This window comes from Nomascus leucogenys, unplaced genomic scaffold (genome assembly GCF_006542625.1).
Source record: "Nomascus leucogenys isolate Asia unplaced genomic scaffold, Asia_NLE_v1 Super-Scaffold_241, whole genome shotgun sequence".
Lineage (NCBI taxonomy): Eukaryota > Metazoa > Chordata > Mammalia > Primates > Hylobatidae > Nomascus > Nomascus leucogenys.
In genome coordinates, this window is record NW_022095767.1 from 2,928,664 (window position 1) to 2,948,898 (window position 20,235).

The 20,235-nt window shown below is 48.2% G+C and overlaps 1 protein-coding gene across 9 annotated transcripts; it reads left to right on the forward strand.

The window, feature by feature from the left end:
• The first annotated feature begins 4,839 nt into the window (after window positions 1-4,839).
• Window positions 4,840-10,573, forward strand: LOC100605870 (C-type lectin domain family 4 member M). 9 transcript variants are annotated; one of them, XM_030807741.1, is made up of 8 exons: window positions 4,903-5,003; window positions 5,084-5,167; window positions 6,825-6,908; window positions 7,277-7,491; window positions 7,561-7,777; window positions 8,225-8,376; window positions 9,096-9,208; window positions 10,419-10,573. In XM_030807741.1, exons 1-8 carry the CDS (start codon window positions 4,958-4,960, stop codon window positions 10,567-10,569), a joined length of 1,062 nt encoding a protein of 353 aa, XP_030663601.1. In that variant the 5' UTR covers window positions 4,903-4,957; the 3' UTR covers window positions 10,570-10,573. The 9 variants fall into 9 exon arrangements, with proteins under 9 accessions (XP_030663598.1, XP_030663599.1, XP_030663602.1 ...); XM_030807738.1 differs by having other exon boundaries at window positions 4,840-5,003; window positions 7,277-7,781; window positions 8,160-8,376; XM_030807739.1 differs by having other exon boundaries at window positions 4,840-5,003; window positions 7,277-7,777.
• Window positions 10,574-20,235: the final 9,662 nt, after the last annotated feature.

Sequence of the window (20,235 nt, forward strand, 5' to 3'; positions counted from 1 at the left end):
TCTAGGAAGTAACTAACTTGATTTTGATTTTACAGGCTCATAGGCAAAAGGGACTTGCCTTGTTTCAGATGAGACTTGGGCTTTTGAGTTAATGCTGGAATGAGTTAAGACTTTAACTCATTGGGAGACTGTTGGAAGAGCATGATTGTGTTTTGAATTGTGAGGACATGGGATTTGGGAGAGGCCAGGGGTGGAATGATCTGGTTTGGCTGTGTCCTCACCCAAATCTCATCTTGAAATGTTGTTCCCATAATTCCCTTGTGTTGTAGAAGGTACCAGGTGGTGACAATTGAATCATGGGGGTGGTTTCTGCCGTGCTGTTCTGGTAATAGCAGATGAGTTCTCATGAGATCTGATGCTTTTATAAGGGGCTTCCCCCTTTGCTTGGCACTCATTCTCCTTCCTGCCACCATATGAAGAAGAACGTATTTGCTTTCCCCTCCACCATAATTGTAAGTTTCCTGAGGTCTGCCCAGCCAGGCTGAGCTGTGAGTCAATTAAACCTCTTTCCTTTATAAATTACCCAGACTCGGGTATGTCTTCGTTAGCCATGTGAGAACGAATTAATACAGCATTCTTGCCTGACAGTTTCTTTCTTTCAGCACTCTGAATATATCATCCCATTCTCTCCTGGCCTTTAAGTTTTCTGCTGTGAAATCTATTGTTAGTCTGATAGGGGTTTTCTTATATGTGACTAGATGCTTTTCTCTGGCTGTTTATAGAATTCTGTCTTTGTCTTTTATTTTTTACAGTTTGACTATAATGTGCCTTAGAGAAGTCCTTTTGGCTTGTATCTATTTGGGATTCTCTGAGCATCCTATATTTGGATGTCTAAATCTTCCTAGGCTTGGGAAGTTTTCAGTTATTATTTTGTTAAATAGGTGCTCTATGCCTTTTCTCTCTGATACACTCAAAATTTAAATATTTGGTCACCTTATGATGCTCCATATATTATATAGGCTTTATTCATTCTTTTTATGCTTTATTCTCTTTTTGTTTTTATCTGACTAGATTATTTCAAACGACCTGTCTTCAAGTTCTGGAATTATTTCTTCTGCTTCATCTAATCTTTTTTTTTTTTGTAGCTCTCAACTGTATTTTTTATTTCACTCATTGAATTCTTCAGTTCCAGGATTTCTGTTTGGTTCTTTGTAAATAATTTCTATCTCTTTAGTGAATTTCTCATTCATATTCTGAATTTTTTTCCTGATTTCTTTGAATTTTTTATTTTTTGAGATGGGGGTCTCACTATGTTGCTCAGGCTGGCCTAGAACTCCTGGGCTTAAGGGACCCTCCTGCTTAGTGAGGATTACAGGCATGCATCGCCACACTCAGGTAGTCTTTGTATTGTTTATCCGTGTTCTCTTGTATCTAATTGAGCTTCTTTGAGATCATTATTTTGAATTATTCTTCAGGCAATTTCACAGATTTCGTTTTCATTGGAATCTGTTACTGGAGAATTATTGTGTTCCTTTGGAGGTGTCTTATTTCCTTGCCTTTTCATGTTTCCTGTGTTCTTACATTGATATCTATGTATGTGGTGTAACAGTTGCTTCTTCCAATTTTTTGGATTGGCTTTCATAGGGGAAGACTTTTTGCTGTTGATGTATCTATGGTGTTGGTTGGGTAAGTCACTTTAGCTTTGACTGGGTGCATGCAGCAGTGTAGTCTCTGTATGATTTCTTTAACCATAAATATCATGAGTGGTATCTGTAAATTCCTCAGCGTCTCAGGCTGCAGTTGTTAGCAGAGGCTACAGTGAGGCTTTGCTGGGGATAAGGGTGCCATGTGAGCCAGTCCTTGGGTCCCAGTGGTGGCAGCGGCAGGCTGGGTGTACCTGTGCCTGGGCCCCTGGGAGGGATACACAGATGCCAGTAGTGGTGAACAAAGTGAGGTGAACCCCAGATCTTCAGAGAGCATGCTTTGGTGCTGGTGGCAGTTGTTCTGGGCCTGTTTGTTGAGATGTAGTTTCACCTTTTAGCCCAGGCTGGAGTGCAATGGCATGATCTCAGCTCACTGCAGCCTCTGACTCCTGGGTTCAAGCGATTCTCCTGCTTCAGCCTCCCAAGTAGCTGGAATTACAAGTATGCACCACCACGCCTGGCTAATTTTGAATTTTTAATAGAGATGGGGTTTCACCATGTTGGTCAGGCTGGTCTCGAACTCCTGACCTCAGGTGATCCACCCACCTTGGCCTCCCAAAGTGCTGGGATTACAGACATGAGCCACCATGTCCAGCCTGTTCTAGGCCTGTTGTTAGGTCTCCTGATGATACATGCATGTGCCTAGGGTGACTGATAGAGCAGAGCAATCCCCAGGACCCCTGGTAGTGTGCTTGGGCACCTGGAGGACAGTGCCAGGCCATGCAGGCCTGTCCTCGGGCCCCCCCAGTGGCGTTCATGCATGTAGGCTGTGATGGGAAGGAAAAGGCAGTGTGCTTGAGTGGCAGTGGCTGCAGTGGTGGTGGATGGTTAGAGCCTATCCTCATGGTGTGTACAGGTGCAAGGTGGCCCTGCTGCTAGGGGTGGGGGTTTGCTGTCAATGGCAGCAGCCCTAGGAAGGTGTCTCTCAAGTTCTGGGGACTTCGCCTACCTTTGTCCTGGGGACAGGCTCCCTACTGTGCTCCACTGCTTGTTCCCTGGTACGTAAGACAGTATGTGGGCTGCAGTGCTGGGGACCCTGCTACATTCCTGGGTCCAACTACTGTGGCACTGCAGTAGTCTTCTGGATGGATGTGAGGGGATATCAGTCGGACTCCAGGGGCATGGAGATGCAGGGGCTGTTGGGCCCCAGGGCAGGATGTAGTCTGGTGGGGACTGGGTTCTCCAAATGGTGCTGTGCTGCAACTACTTGTGTGTTGGGGGATGTGTGGAACCCAGAGTCAGCTCCCTCTCTGGAGTAATGTTGTCACATCAACTCCAAGCAGCACCTTATACTGGTCTCATGGCCCATGAGGGTTGAGGAGCTCTCCCACAGCTAGGATTTCAGGAGTTCATGGTGGGAATGCGGACTGCGGGGGATCTCTCATTTACCCTGTTCCTGCACTGGGAAGCCCCCCAACCCGGTGCTCCCAGCTGATCCAGGCTGGGCCAGCTGCCTTGTTTCCCTCCTTCCAGGCCACAGATGTTTCCTATCACTTCTCTGCTGAATTCCAGTGTTTTCTCTTAGTTGCTGTATTCAAAGTGTGATTATCTACCCACTATTTAATTCTTCTTTGGGGAGGAGGTGAGTGCCAGATGGCTCCAATCAGCCATCTTGAACTGCCTCTGTATTTCCCATTTTTAAATTGATATATAACACATTTACAACTCAGTACACAAGTCTTAAATATATAGTTCAAAAGATTTTGACATATGGGCCAGGGACGGTGACTCACACCTGTAATCCCAGCACTTTGGGAGGCCAAGGAGGGCAGATCACTTAAGGTCAGGAGTTCGAGACCAGCCTGGCCAACACAGTGAAAGCCGTCTCTACTAAAAATACAAAAAAATTAGCCAGGCATGGTGGCACGCACCTGTAATCCCAGCTGCTCAGGAGGCTGAGACAGGAGAATCACTTGAACCTGGGAGGTGGAGGTCGCAGTGAGCCAAGTTTGCACCACTGCATTCCAGCCTGGGCAACACAGCGAGACTCCGTCTCCAATAAATAAATAAAAATACAAAAATTAGCCAGATGTGGTGGCGCACACATGTAGTCACAGCTACTTGGGAGGTTGAGGCAGAAGAATCACTTGAACCCAGGAGGTGGAGGTTGCAGTGAGCCCAGATCGCGCCACTGCACTCCAGCCTGGGTGACAGAGCGAGACTCTGTCTCAAAAAAAAAAAAAAAAAAGAAAGAAAGAAAGAAAAGAAAAGAAATTTGGACACATGAATTCATCCATGCAGCCACTTCTCAGATCAAAATATGGAACACTGTCAGCAGAAAACTTCCTTCTACCCTATTCTGTTGAGTTTACACCCACTCCTTCCAGAAAGCCCCCAATTTGAGTCCGATCAAAGGTTAGTTCTTCTGCCCATTCTTTAAATTCATGTAAACTCAAAATCTTACAGAATGTATTCATTCTGTCTGGGTTTCTTAACTCTTGTGAGATTCATCCAAATTGTTGTTTGTATCAGTACTTTGCTTTTTCATTACTGTATAGAATTCCACCCTCTGAATATGCCATGATATTTGTTTTCATTCACCTGCTGGTGGCCACATGGTTTGTTCCAATTTGGGATATTCTAACTAAAGTTATTATAAATATTTTTATTTTGCCCTTGATGTTATTAGACCCTCTTTGGTTAACTGGGTGGAGTGTGGAGGCGAACTGCCTGGATTCAAATTTCAGCTCCACCATTTACCAGCTGTGTGACCCTGGGCTAGTTTCTTAATCTCGCAGTGCCTCTGTTTCCCCCATCTGTAAACTAGAGGTCACATGATCTACTGCAGGGTAGGAAAGTTAAATGAATGAGTTTTATAAAGCTGTTGGAAATGTGCCTATCATAGGTATGAAATAAACAATTATTGTTCATCTCCAACTCCCAATAACAGAGGAAATTCCCATGAATGAGAGCATCCGCAGACCAAAACAGCAGATCCTGGAAGTCAGAGGGCATGATGGTTCCAGGAACTAGGGGGTACTGCCTGCCCACCCCTGCCCTACGTGGGGAGGCATAACAAAGTCGCTTTCCATTAGAATGAATTGGATTTTATTAAAAGCATCCTGTCACTCAGCCATGTCATGGGTGGAGGAGTTCTTCTCCCTGTCAACTCCAGACCATCCCCCAACACCTCCCTGAAATTCCTGCAAGGTCAGGCTGATCTCAGGCTCTGACTCCTTTCTGGTGATGTGACCTTACCCAGCTTCCTGTTTGTCTTCCTGAGGGACAGTAGATTTAGGGAGTGAGGATCAGAGGGTAGAAAATAAAAGCTGTGGTCCCCAGGAGCCCTGAACATCTGGGGACAGGGGGAAAACATGAGTGACTCCAAGGAACCAAGGGTGCAGCCGCTGGGCCTCCTGGGTAAGGCTGGGTTGGAACTCTGGGATCCTGGGTAAGGGAAAGGGATGGCCCAGGCTCTGAGCTGATGTCTGTCCGTTCAGAAGAAGATCCGACAACCAGTGGCATCAGACTTTTTCCAAGAGACTTTCAATTCCAGCAGACACATGGCCACAAGAGCTCTACAGGTAGGCAAGAGTTAGGGGGCAGATAGTGGAAGACAGAGCCTCCCAGACCCCTGGGTCCTGGGGAAGTAGATGTTGGGGTCTGGAATCCTGGGTCCTGGGGAAGAAAGTTCTGAGACCTGGTTTCCTGGGTCCTGAAGAGGAGGGAGCAGGGATCTGAACTCCTCACACCTGGGGAGGTGGGGGTTGGGGCTTGGGTTCCTGGGGCCTGGGGAGGTGGGAGAGGGGGCCTGGACTCCTGGGACCTAGAGAGGTGGGGGTTGGAAGCTGGACACCTGGGTCCATGGGAGGTAGGGACTGGAGCCTGGACTCCTGGAACAAGAGGAGGTGGGAGAAGGGGCCTGGATTCCTGGGTCCTGGGGCAGATGAGAACTGGGGCCTGGATTCCTGGGTCCTGGGGAGGTGGGAACTGGGGCCTGAATTCGTGGGTCTTGGGGAGGTGGAAGCAGGTATCTGGGTTCCTGGGACCTGGGGAGGTGGGAGCTTGGGCCTGGGTTCCTCCTGGGTCCTGGGGATGTGGAGGCTGGGGCCTGGATTCCTGAGTCCTGGTGTTGCAGGATAATTTAGGAATCACAGAGATTGAGGGGTTGAGGAGGATTATTATTATTATTATTTAGGTGCACCAGCCCGATCAGATTAACATTCAAAAAGACTGAGCCTCAAACAAAGAGTCAAGTTACCTTTTAAGCATTTCATGGGGTAGAGGGAGATCTGTGCAGGGGGAAGCATATTACAGAAGTGAGAAACAAAGATAGTTATTCAGTTGAGACATGGATTACATCATTTCTTACTTTTCAAGGAAAAACATATTTTACAACTTGAGTTTATCTGCCTAGTGATCTTGCAGCTGCACAGCTAGAGAAACAGGGTCTTCACAATGCCTGGGAAAGGGAGAGATAAGGCTCACTAGCCAAACAGAAAGGCAGTTAATTCTTTCTTTATTTTTATTTTATTTTTATTTTTATTTATTTATTTATTTATTTTGAGATGGAGTCTCACTCTGGTGCCCAGGCTGGAGTGCAGTGGCGCCATCTCAGCTTACTGCAAGATCTGCCTCCCAGGTTCATGCCATTCTCTTGCCTCACCCTCCTGAGTAGCTGGGACTACAGGCGCCTGCCACCACGCCCGGCTAATTTTTTGTATTTTTAGTAGAGATAGGGTTTCACTGTGTTAGCCAGGATGGTCTTGATCTCCTGACCTTGTGATCTGCCCGCCTCAGCCTCCCAAAGTGCTGGGATTACAAGTGTGAGCCACCATGCCCAGCCAAACAGGCAGTTAATTTTTAAAGGATTCCACCTCTTTCTCTTCCTCAGGGGGAATTGGGTTTTCTTACATACAACTGAGTTTTTGCTTACACATTCTTTAATTTCTTTTAATTCCTGTTCCACTGGGGAGGTGGAAGCAGGTACCTGGTTTCCTGGGACCTGGGGAGGTGGGGGCTGGGACCTAAACTCCTGGGACTTGGGGAGGGAGAGGCTGGGGACAGGGTTCCTGGTTCCTGGGGGGGTGTGAGCTAGGGCCTGGATTCCCAGGTGTTGGAGTGGAGGGCGCTGGGGCTGGGGTTCCTGGGTCCTGGGGTGCTGAGGGATTTAGGCCAGGCTCTCCCTGGGCCAGGCTCAGGTGGGGACACTGGCAGGCTGACGCATGTATCCTCTCTCAGGGTGTCTTGGCCATGGCCCCCTGGTGCTGCAACTCCTCTCCTTCACGCTTTTGGCTGGGGTCCTGGTGGCCATCCTTGTCCAAGGTCAGGGGCAGGTTCTGACAGTCTGGGGTCCCCAGGCCTGGCTTTTGGCTGTGGACACAACCTGGGGCTGCCGGGTCTGGGAGGGAGGTGGGACTGAGAGCCAAGATGTTGCCCCTGGGGGTCTGTAGAGGCCTCTCCCACAGCCCCTCCCCACTCTAGGGCAGGACAGGACAGGGAGGAGGAGGAGGGGAAGAACCTGGCTCTCCTTGGCCTTCTGTGCTGCTTTCTCCGGGTGTCAGTTTTCCTCATCTTCAAAGGGTATTAACCAAGACCTTGGCTCTCACAAATGATGTCTCTATGGGGCTCAGTTCAGGACTTGGCACACAGTAGGTGTTTAATAATTGCAGTTCCTTTTCTTCGTGGCCCAGTGTACAAGGTCCCCAGCTCCCTAAGTCAGGAACAATCCGAGCAAGACGTAATCTACCAGAATCTGACCCAGCTTAAAGCTGCAGTGGGTGAGCTCTCAGAGAAATCCAAGCTGCAGGAGATCTACCAGGAGCTGACCCAGCTAAAGGCTGCAGTGGGTGAGCTTCCAGAGAAATCTAAGCTGCAGGAGATCTACCAGGAGCTGACCCGGCTGAAGGCTGCAGTGGGTGAGCTTCCAGAGAAATCTCAGCTGCAGGAGATCTACCAGGAGCTGACCCGGCTGAAGGCTGCAGTGGGTGAGCTTCCAGAGAAATCTAGGCTGCAGGAGATCTACCAGGAGCTGACCCGGCTGAAGGCTGCAGTGGGTGAGTTGCCAGAGAAATCCAAGCTACAGGAGATCTACCAGGAGCTGACCCAGCTGAAGGCTGCAGTGGGTGAGTTGCCAGACCAGTCCAAGCAGCAGCAAATCTATCAAGAACTGACCGATTTGAAGACTGCATTTGGTGAGTTCCTGCACATCGAGGGTCCTCGGGCTTGAGATGGTCTCTCTGTGATGTGACTTTACTTGAGTTACCAAACCTGCCTGAGCCTCAGTTTCCTCCCCTGTGAAATGAGAACACAGGGTAACTGCGATCATTGCACTTGGTGTTCACAGTGGGCCAGGCACACAGTAGGCACTCAGTTAAACCAGTCCGCTGCCTTCTGTTCTGAGCTCTAAAGCTGCTACTTCTCCCCATCTGGAGGAGGTGGAGCCAGGACTCCTGGGTTCTCCTGGGGATCAGGGAAAGTCTTGGGAAGTAGGGAGAGGAATGGTCTCTCCCCATTCCAAATGGTCCACCTGACATGGACAGTCAAGGAAGGGCCCTGATTTTCAAGGGCCTGAAGGCTGGGCAGATATGGGAATATGGACGACCTAATTGAGCCCAGCCCTGACCAGCCTCTCCCAACAGAACGCCTGTGCTGCCGCTGTCCCAAGGACTGGACATTCTTCCAGGGAAACTGTTACTTCATGTCTAACTCCCAGCGGAACTGGCACGACTCCGTCACCGCCTGCCAGGAAGTGGGGGCCCAGCTCGTCGTAATCAAAAGTGCTGAGGAGCAGGTACACCTGGTTGGGGTCCCCGTCCTGGCCTGGGGCATGGCTTCTGGCCAACTGGGGAGGAGGTGCTCAGAGAGGATTTTGCAGAAGAGGGGCTTTGCTCTATTTGGAAAGACGGGAAGAGAAGGATATGAATGAAGGGGTCCCAGGTACCCTTCAAGCAAATACAAACCAGATCTGCACACATGTGAATATTTTGGGGGAAACGTCAAATGCAAGCAAACCACCGTGGCATGCTGCAAGTGTTTAACAACCAGCTCTCCGGAGGGAAAATTCCTGATGTGTTGTTTGCCAATTTCCCTGGTGTAAATATTCCCACCGTGGCTGATTTCAAGCTGTCAATGTGCTGTCACTCAGTGCAGAGCTGAAAGGAGATGTGCTAGGCCAGCAATTAGTAATGGGTCCAATCTGGCTCCAGTACATGAAACCCGGTCAGGAGTAAATTCGTGTGGACATGCACAGGACATGCAAAATAGATAAACATGCAGCATTCACAGGAGCGTGTGAGGAGAGGCCAGCTGTGCATGCATGCCTGCATGTCAGGACACACATGTCGTGGGGATACAGATGTGAGAGGGGCTCAGACATGAGGAGGCTCAGGACCTGGTGTACCAGAAAACTGCAGGTTAACGTCAAAGCAGAACTTCCTGCCAAGAGACGGGGAGGTGGAACCTGGAAAATGGGAAGCAGAGCTCCCTCCTGACTCCTCCTCTACCCTCCAGAACTTCCTACAGCTGCAGACTTACAGGAGTAACCGCTTCTCCTGGATGGGACTTTCAGACCTAAATCAGGAAGGCACGTGGCAATGGGTGGACGGCTCACCTCTGTCATCCAGGTAGATTCTGGGAGAAAGGGGCACTGTATCCAGTGGGGCTGGGTTCCTGCAACTCTAACTTGAGTTTTTCCCTGGGGGTCCCCCCCAACCTCCCTGACCCCATAGGACTAAGAGTCTGGGGTTTTCACTGAGTTGAGGAAGGTGGTCTTCATACCTACCTCCCCAGACAGGATGAAAGGTGCCCAGAATTCCACCAGCAGAGCTGCGGGAGGAGCTTGCCCCGTGGGTGGGTGTGTTAAAATACAGTGTATTAATAGGAAGTCTGAAGTCTAGTAAGGCCACCAGCTCAGGAGACAATTGCCATTTACACAAAGTGAGTAGCTTATCCTACCCCCAGGTTCCTAGAGGGCGCACATTTCACAGCAGGGGGCCACCTGGGGAAGCACCAGGGTCTGTCATGAGGAAAAGTCGTGGAGGGGACTGTGGGCCAGAGCCTTTATTATGGTTTGTATGGGAAGAAAAGGGCAAGGCCAGGCAAGCAGGCTTAAGATGGGCAGATATGAAGCATTTTGTGGGCTCTGGGGCATAGAGGCTGCCTAGCTGCCTGACACCTGGCCTTGGGGTGATTAGGGCAGAAGGATAGTGGCTTGGAGTGCAAAAGCCCAATAAGGCAGGTGGTTGGCAGTACAGACCCCAGATTGGTTGGTTTGTATTTTAAAATCACACCCTCGGCCAGGTGCAGTGGCTCATGCCTATAATTCCAGCACTTTGGGAGGTCAAGGCGGGTGGGTCACGAGGTCAAGAGATCAAAACCATGCTGGCCAACACGGTGAAACCCCGTCTCTACTATAAATACAAAAATTAGCTGGGTGTGGTGGCGTGCACCTGTAGTCCCAGCTACTCAGGAGGCTGAGGCAGGAGAATCACTTGAGCCCAGGAGGCGGAGGTTGCAGTGAGCCAAGATCATGCCACTGCACTCCAGCCTGGCAACAGAGCAAGACTCCATCTCAAAAAAAATAAAAAAAGAGAAAAGAAAAAAGGAAAAAAAAGAAAATCACAGCCTCAGTAGGAGTCCTCCCAAGGCTGGGGTGCAGCAAGAGAGGCAGGAACTGAAGGCAACATGACTCAGGCACATTATGAGGTGTGGAGAGCAATGCATGTCCAGCATACACACGTAGGGCAGATGTTAAAGCATCAATATTGCAGAAGGTAGGAATGTGGCTCATCTACTGGGCAGGGCAGAGGCTCACATTCTGCATGGGCTTTGCAGCTTCCAGCGGTACTGGAACAGTGGAGAACCCAACAACAGCGGGGATGAAGACTGTGCAGAATTTAGTGGCAGTGGCTGGAACGACAATCGATGTAACATCGACAATTACTGGATCTGCAAAAAGCCCACAGCCTGCTTCAGAGACGAATAGTCGTCCCACTTGTAAGCCAGGTTCCTTCTCTCCATCCTTGGACCTTCACAAATGCCCTGAGACGGTTCTCTGTTCGATTTTTCATCCCCTATGAACCTGGGTCTTATTCTGTCCTTCTGATGCCTCCAAGTTTCCCTGGTATAGAGCTTGTGTTCCTGGCCCATCCTTGGAGCTTTATAAGTGACCTGGGTGGGATGCATTTAGGGGGTGGGCTTGATATGTTGTATGAATCCACTCTCTGTTCCTTTTGGAGATTAGACTATTTGGATTGCCATGTGTAGCTGCCCTGTCCCTTGGGGCTTTATCTCATCCGTGCAAACTAACATCTGCTGAACTTCCAGCTACACCCCGTGTACCCTTTTGACTGGGGACTTGCTGGTTGCCAGAGCTCATCTTGCAGGCTGGAAGCACCAGGGAATTAATTCCCCCAGTCAACCAGTGGCATCCAGAGAGGGCATGAAGCCTCCACACAACCTCTTCCACCCCCACATCTTTCTTTGTCCTATACATGTCTTCCATTTGGCTGTTTCTGAGTTGTAGCCTTTATAATAAAGTGGTAAATGTTGTAACTGCAGATCCAGCCTCATCTGATTCAACTTTGTGTAATAAAATGGCGAGTTGCTTTTCAGTTGCCACAGGCCCCCAGGTTGCAAGTTATATACGCTGGTCATGCCCAGATGAACCAAGCAGGCAACCATGGGCGGAACCTATGTCCTTAGACTAAGGAAGGGGGACTGAGTTAAGAAGTAAACACCACATGGCATGATCCATGATCCAATCAGATTGAGTCCTGACATCCCTCCATGACATGATCCAATTAGGCCAAGCCTCCCACATCACCTCATTGCATGATCCAATCAGGTTACACCTCACTACCCTCTGTGTATAAAATCTTCCTCAGCCTCCAGCTCAGAGAGACAGATTTGAACCAGATTCCTGTCTCCTTGCTTGGCTGTCTTGCATAAACTTTTCTCTCTATAAAAACCTGGTGTTGGGCCAGGCATGGTAGCTCATGCCTGTAATCCCAGCACTTTGGGAGGCCGAGGCAGGTGGATCACCTGAGGTCAAGAGTTTGAGACCAGCCTGGCCAACATGGTGAAACCCCATCTCTGCTAAAAATACAAAAAATTAGCTGGGCATGGTGGGCGGTGCCTGTAAGCCCAGCTACTTTGGAGGCTGAGGCAGGAGAATTGCTTGAACCTGGGAGGTGGAGGTTGCAGTGAGCCAAGATCACACCACTGCACCACTCCAGCCAGGGCGACAGAGCGAAACTCCGTCTCAACAACAACAACAACAATGACACACACAAAAAAAAACCCACACAGACTTCACCTCCCTTCTACCGTGTTGACCTCAAGGACATTCCTTCATAAACAGCTTGCATGCTAAATCCCATCTCACTTAGAGTCGACCTACAACTGGCAGGAGAACTGTGAGGCTTGTTTTTTTGTTGTGTGTTTTTTTTTTTTTTTTTTGAGATGGAGTTTTGCTCTTGTCACCCAGGCTGGAGTGCAATGGCACAATCTCAGTTAACTGCAACCTCTGCCTCCAGGGTTCAAGCGATTCTGCCTCAGCCTCCCAAATAGCTGGAATTACAGGAACGTGCCACCAGGCCCAGGTAATTTTTATTTTGTATTTTTAGTCGAGACAGGGTTTCACCATGTTGACCACCAGGCTGGTCTCGAACTCCTGACCTCAGGCGATCCACCTGCCTTGGCTTCCCAAAGTGCTGGGATTACAGGCGTGAGCCACCGCGCCTGGCTGCAGCTTATTTGATATCAGTGGTGCCCAACTTATTTGGCACCAGGGACCAGTTTCATGGAAGACAATTTTTCCACAGACCAGGGGAGGGGGATCGTTTCAGGATGATTCAAGCACATTACATTTATTGTACACTTTATTTCTATTATTATTGCATTGTAATATATAATGAAATAATTATACAGCTCACCATCGTGTAGAGTCAATGGGAGCCCTGAGCTTGTTTTCTTGCAAATAGATGGTCCCATCTGGGGGTGATGAGAGACAGTGACAGATCATCAGGCATTAGATTCTCATAAGGAGCATGCAACATAGACCCCTCGCATGCACAGCGTACAATAGGGTTCCCACTCCTATGAGAATCTAATGCTGCCTCTGATCCAACAGGAGGCAGTGCTCAGGCAGTAATGCAAGCAATGGGGAGCGGCTGTAAATACAGATGAAGCTTCACTCACTCGCCCTCTATTCACCTCCTGCTGTGCAGCCTAGTTCCTAAGATGCCACGGACTAGTACTGGTGACCCAGGGGACAGGGACCCCCATTCTACATCATCTCCCAGAGGCTCCCGGAGAAACTGAGCCCCAGCTGCCCACGTGGATCATAAGCTCGTCCATGCGTGTAAATTGGCTTCCTTCCTTTTCCTACCTGCCCCTCTTCACTTTCCCCCCTATCTTCTGGTACTTCTTGGAATCTCCTCCCAGATAAACAACTTGTATCAAAATCCTTGTCACAGGCTTTGTCCCTGGTGAAACTCAAGCCAAACTTATAGTATGTTTTGATACCTGTCAGTTATGGTTCTTAGCCATCAAAATTTTCTCAGCTATTCTTGTACAATTTCTTTTTTTAGATGATTTTTACATGACTCTAGCTTTGAAGGTTTTACTTTACTTTTTGAATAAGTCATGTGTGCACCTGGAACCAAAACCCATCAATCTCTACAGTGATAATGAAAGCTGGCTCCCGGTCGGGCGCAGTGGCTCATGCCTGTAATCCCAGCACCTTGGGAGGCTGAGGTGGGTAAATCACCTGAGGTCAGGAGTTCGAGACCAGCCTGGCCAACATGGTGAAACCCCATCTCTACTAAAAATACAAAAATTAGCTGGGCATGGTGGTGTGTGCCTGTAATCCCAGCTACTCAGGTGGCTGAGGCAGGAGAATCACTTGAGCCTGGGAGGCAGAGGTTGCAGTGAGCTGAGATCACACTATTGCACTCCGGCCTGGGCAACAAGAGGGAAACTTGGTCTCAAAAAAAAAAAAAAAAAAGAAAAAAAAGAAAGCTGGCTCCCTCCCCATTCTCTGATCTGAAGAAGTTACTCTTCCTAGTTGCAACCTCTTTATCATATTCCAGATAATCCACTCGTCAAATTTGTTTTAAAATCTGTTTGGCAATCCTTCAGAAGAATTTTGAAAATCTATTTGTGAGTAGGTGGAGCACAGAGGATTTTTAGGGCAGGGAAACTACTGTCTGGTACTGCAACATCATTACACATTTGTTCAAATCACAGAATGTACAACACCAAGAGTAAGCCCTGATGTAAATTGAGGACTCTGGGTGACAATGATTTGTCAGTGCAGGCTCATCCATTGTAACAAATGCACCACTCACTCTGGCGAAGGATGTTGCATAAAGGTTGTTAATAGTGGTACAAGCAAGTTGCTCAGATATCACCTTGTGTTGGTGCTCTCCAAAGCTCAGCCCTACCCAACAAAATCTTACGCGTTGGTATCTAATTTTGGGGGGCAATTGGCGGAAATGTCTATCAAGGCGAATGTGAATGTTTTGGGGAAAACGTCAAATGTAAGCAAACCACCGTGGCGTGCTGCAAATATAAACAACCAGCTCTCAGGGGGGAAAGTATCAGTACTTTCAGAAAACTTAAAGGCCAGGAGAGAATGGGACGATACATTCAGAGTGCTGAAAGAAACTGTCAGGCGAATGATACTGCTGTAATCCTTTGCAGTGAGTCACTAAGTCCAGCCCCACTCAAAAGGGTATAAAAATGTGTGAACGTATGTTAAAACCACCATGCTAATTAGTAAGTATTTGAGGGGGAGGTGATACTTTGAGGTTATGGATCTGCTGCAACTCGGCTCTTGCCTCATCAGAGGAAAGAATTCATCCAAGAAAAATAAGACAGAAAGTGAGACTGGGGCAAATTTTAGCGAAGGAGTGAAAGTTTACTTAAAAGTTTTACAGCAGGAACAACAGGAAGTAAAGTACACTTGGAAGAGGGCCAACCAGGCAACTTGAGAGATTCAGGTGCTCAATGCGACCTTTGACTTGGGGTTTAATATGTTGGCATGCTCTGCAGTTTTGCATCTCTTCTCCTCTGATTCTTTCTTGTTGAGATGGAATTTTATTCTTGTCGCCCAGGCTGGAGAGCAATGGCACAGTCTCAGCTCACTGCAGCCTCTGCCTTCCGGGTTCAAGCGATTCTCCTGCCTCAGAGTCCCGAGTAGCTGGGATTACAGGCACCAGCCAGCATGCCCGGCTATTTTTTTTTGTATTTTTAGTAGAGACGGGGTTTCACCATGTTGGCCAGGCTGGTCTCGAACTCCTGACCTCAAGCAATCCCCCTGCCTCAGCCTCCCAAAGTGCTGGGATTACAGGTGTGAGCCACTGCGCCTGGCCCATTTCAGATTTTTAAAGAATCTTTTCTAATTTCAACCTTTTGAGGCTTAATGCTCTATCCTGTACTCATATTCCCAAATACTGAAAAGCAGTGGTTGTTTGAATTTTGTCAGATGCTTTAAGCAATCCAGCGTTTGTAATTGCCTTTTGCAAAGATGAATAACATTGAATAAGTTGGTCTCTATTTTTTGCTGCACAAATCTGGAAATTGATCTCTAACAGGCTGGATAGTTCTGCCTACAAAAGTCTGACAAATTGTGGGACTGTTTAACATACGCCAAGGTAAAACCTTCCAATGATATCTGGCTGCAGGTTCTTTATTATTAATGGCAGGGATAGTAAGGCCGAATTTTTCGAAATCTGCCTCTGCTAAAGGAATTGTAAAAAAAAAAAAAAAAAAAAAAAAAAAGCAGGCTTTTAAATCTATAATAACAAGCAGCCAGTCTGTAGGGATTATAATGGGGAATGGGAGCCCTGGTTGGTAAAGCTCCCATCGGTTGAATTACAGCGTTGACCGCTAGTAAGTCGGTCAGCATGCGCCATCTGCCGGACTTTTTCTTAATAACAAATACTGGGGAATTCCAAGGAGAAAAAGTGGGTGAAACATGTCCTTTTTCTAGTAATTCTTTAACTATTTCATGAAGCGCCCCCAATTTTTCCTTAGGGAGCGGCCACTGTTGGACCCAGACAGGGCGCTGGGTCATCCATTTTTAAGGGAAATTGCTCCTTCACCGTAATGAACGGCAGGGCGAGCCTGAATTTTACCGTAATTAACTGGTGGCTGAGCCTGAATCATCCCTTTACCGTAATTAACGGCAGGTTGTGCAACAATGGGCGCGGCGAACCGCGTCTCAGGCTCCCATGCCCGCAATTCACGAGGCTTAGGCGGGGTGGCCAATCCGGAGCTTCCCTTGAGGGTGCGGTAGGTTGGACTGTCTCTTTCATATGTGTTTGAAGGTTAGCATACATAACCTCCTGATTCTCCCCCTTTTTTAAACTGGAGCTAGATGCACTCTCCTGATTGTCAGACTCGTCTCCTTCATTTCCAAATGCTGGTTCCTCCTCAGTCTGGAAAGGCTCATGTGCTGTTTTCACTGCCGCCCACACAGGCCAAGCAGAGAAAGGAATTTCTTGACCCTCTTTTTGTGCCTATTTGAAGTCTGCCCCTATTTTTTCCCAATCTTTCAAATCCATGGAGCTGTGTTCCAGGAACCAAGGAGAATATTGTTCTATTAGCTGAAACAGGGACATAAGATTTTGGGTGCTCACATTTACACCACAGTGGCGCAATAACTGCCGCACCAAACTCAAATAATTCTTATGTCTACTCTCAGCCTGACCCATAATTTCCTGTTGTTACCCTGGAATTCTCCGAGCGCCCCGCTTACCTGCAGAGCTTGAAAGTCTTTTCGTTGGCTGGCGCAGTGGCTAACGCCTGTAATCTCAGCACTTTGGGAGTCCAAGGCGGGCGGATCACAAGGTCAGGAGATCAAGACCATCATAGCTAACATGGTGAAACCCCATCTCTACTAAAAATACAAAAAATTAGCCAGGCGTGGTGGCGGGCGCCTGTAGTCCCAGCTACTCGGGAGGCTGAGGCAGGAGAAGGGCATGAACCCGGGAGGCAGAGCTTGCAGTGAGCCAAGATCGCGCCACTGCACTCCAGCCTGGGCGACAGAGCGAGACTCCATCTCAAAAAAAATAAAATAAAATAAGAAAACAACGTTTCGTCCTTGGGAGTTCTCCGTCTGTCAGTCCGTTTTTGATGCTCCAGCATTCCTTCACCGGGTTGTTTTGGGGATACCACGTTGGGCGCCAGATGTTGGGGTCCAGCCTCAACACTACCTGTGGGTATCCGAAGTCCAGTAGTGACAAAGGAGTGAGAAAAGACAAGTTAAGATTTTAAAGCGGATCCAGGGGGCCAGTTGCTAGAGTGAAGGCTGCAAAACGCCCAGAGTTCTGGTTGCCTGACAATTTATTGAGTACAATCTTTTGATCTAAGAAGCAGCTGGTATGGGATGAAACGGTGAAGGAGGGGGTACATACATCATTGGAAAGATCTACAGCAGTCGTGGTTATATAAATTTCCTTTAAGCTAAAAGCATATGTCTAACTGCTAAGATAATCTTTAACTTATTGGGCTGCAGCTGGTGGGGGCCAGTTTTACAAGGAGCCAGGATGTCTGGTCACATTCCAACGCTTCAAGGGAGTGTTTCAGCCCAGAGCATTCTGTGTAAAGCCACAGAGCAGGTCATGCTCTCAGGCCTGGGAACTTAATGGCTTGGGGAGACGATTCTCCTAAGGGGCCCCCTACAGTTTTCCATAGGTATCCTACACAGGGGTGACTGACTAAACTGGCACCCCATAAACCTTTCCACCAGCACTTTTGTTTCAGGCTCCTGGCTCTGGTGAGCTCTTCTTTTTGGTTTTGTTTTATTTATTTATTTATTTATTTATTTATTTGAGACACAGTCTGGCTGTCTCCCAGGCTGGAGTGCAGTGGCGTGATCTCAGCTCACTGCAAGCTCCACCTCCCAGGTTCAGGCCATTCTCCTGCCTCAGCCTCCGGGGTAGCTGGGACTACAGGCGCCCACTAGCACACCCAGCTAATTTTTTTTGTATTTTTAGTAGAGATGGGGTTTCACCGTGTTAGCCAGGATGGTCTTGATCTCCTGACCTCATGATCCACCCGCCTCGGCCTCCCAAAGTGCTGGGATTACAGGCGTGAGCCACCGTGCCCGGCCTTATTTATTTGTTTTTTAGATGGAGTCTCACTCTGTCACCCAGGCTGGAGTGCAGTGGCACAATCTCAGCTCACTGCAACCTCCACCTCCCAGGTTCAAGGGATTCTCGTGCCTCAGCCTCCCTAGTAGCTGGGATTACAGGTGTGTGTCGCCGTGCCCGGCTAGTTTTGTATTAAAAAATAGGCAGGATTAAAAAGTAGGCAGGGTTGATCCAACCATTGTCTACATGATTGAACCCCACCTTCAGCCCCTTCCCTTTCCTGGAGGTCAGGTGGCTAAAAATCCCAACCTTGGTGGTTGGTGTTTCTGGCATGACCAGCCCCCATCCTGAGTCACCTCCTTGATATAAGCTCAGTTATGATCCAGGGACCCCATGAATAATAAAGACACTTCTTTTTTTGGGGGGGAAACATGTGGTATTTGGCTACATGATTAAGTTCTTTAGTGGTGATTCGTGAGAGTTTGGTGCACCCATCTCCCAAGCAGTATACACTGCATCCGGTTTGTAGTATTCTATCCCTCAGCTTTCCACCCTTTCCCCTTGAGCCCCCAAAATCCACTGTGTCATTCTTATGCCTTTGCATCCTCATAGCTTAGCTCCCACTTATGAGTGAGAGTATACAATGTTTGGTTTTCCATTCCTGAGTTCCGTCGCTTAGAATAATGGTCTCCAATCCCATCCAGGTTGCTGCAAATCCCATTAATTCATTCCTTTTCATGGCCGAGTAGTATTCCATTATATATATATATATATATATATATATATATATATATATATATCACAGTTTCTTCACCCATTCGTTGATTGATGGAAATTTAGGTTTGTTCCACATTTTTGCACTTGCGAATTGTGCTGCTATAAACATGTGTGAACAAGTATCTTTTTCGTATAATGACTTCTTTTCCTCTGAGTAGACACCCAGTAGTGGGATTGCTGGCTCAAATGGTAGTTTTACTTTTAGTTTTTTAAGGAATCTCCATACTGTTTTCCATAGTGGTTGTACTAGTTTACATTCCCACCAGCAGTGTAAAAGTGTTCCCTGTTCACCACATCCACACTAACATCTATTATTTTTTGAGTCTTTGATTATGGCCATTCTTGCAGGAGTAAGGTGGTATCACATTGTGGTTTTATTTGCATCTCCCTGGTCATTAGTGACGTTGAGCATTTTTCCATATGTTTGTTGGCCATTAAGACACTTCTATTACTTGGAAAATTCCAAGAGTTTAGACGCCCCCTGCCAGGAGCCAGAGGTAGTGACCAGACAGATTATTTAGCACACAATCTTTCTATCTTAAAATCACAATCATATCTGCAAAGTCTCTTTTTGTCATATAAGGTGACATTCATAGGATCCAGGGATTAGGACTTAGATATCTTTTTTTTTTTTTCGAGACGGAGTTTCACTCTTGTTGCCCAGGCTGGAGTGCAATGGCACAATCTCAGTTCACTGCACCCTCTGCCTCCCAGGTTCAAGTGATTCTCCTATCTCAGCCTCCTGAGTAGCTGGGATTACAGACATGCACCACCACACCTGGCTAACTTTGTATTTTTAGTAGAGACAGAGTTTCACCATGTTGGTCAGGCCGGTCTCGAACTCCCGACCTCAGGTGATCCGCCTGCCTCAGCCTCCCAAAGTGCTGGGATTACAGGCGTGAGCCACCATGCCTGGCCAGGACTTGGATATCTTTGCAGGCCATCATGCATCCTAGCTCAAGGAGTAACTAGCTGAGAAAGCCTCCCAGGTGGGGGATGGAAGTCGAAATGCTTACCTGGTGGCCTAACTGCTTGCTGAGCTGGGTTAAGTGGCAGCTTGGAAGATCCACAGACAGATCTAGTGTAACTTACTGATGATCAGGTGGAGACCTCTGACTCACTGAACAGCAACAGAGACGAACAGACAGGATTGACTTCCAGGCTGACTGACAACCTCAATGGCAGAGCCTCTTACAGGTTGTAGTGACAAATGTACAATGGAAGCACAGGTGGACGCACGAAGCCCAGGAGTCTCTTCCTGGGGGTGGAGCTGAGTAAGTACCAGCTGTGGCTGGGGCAGAAGGAAGAGGCCCCCAGGTTAAGCTGGAACTTCCCCGGGATCCTGTCCATGGCTCACGCATGCCCTCGAGCCCCTGGTACTTCAGGCTTAGATGCTGGGGCAGCAGGGCTGGAGGGAACCTCAGGGCAGGAGCCCAGAGAGCTAAATAACTGGATTCAAAGTGTCCATCCTCCCTTCACCATTGGCCTCAGGCGTACCTGATCAATGCACAGGTCCTGCCTCCCAGTCTCCTGGCTCTAACTGGCCAGTGTTAGAGCAGGTCCATAAAGACCCCAAATAAGAGAGTCAGGACCAAATTGTCATCCCTGGCCTCTTGGCCCCAGCCCACCCCCTGCCCCACTCCCCAACACACAAGAGTCAACCTTCCTGGGAAGAAAGGAATCCCTGGAGCCTATCCCTCATCCTAGAACAGATACTCAGTCAGCTTTTATGGTCCTGGAATATCGGTCTTGCTAGAAAGACTATTCTAAAG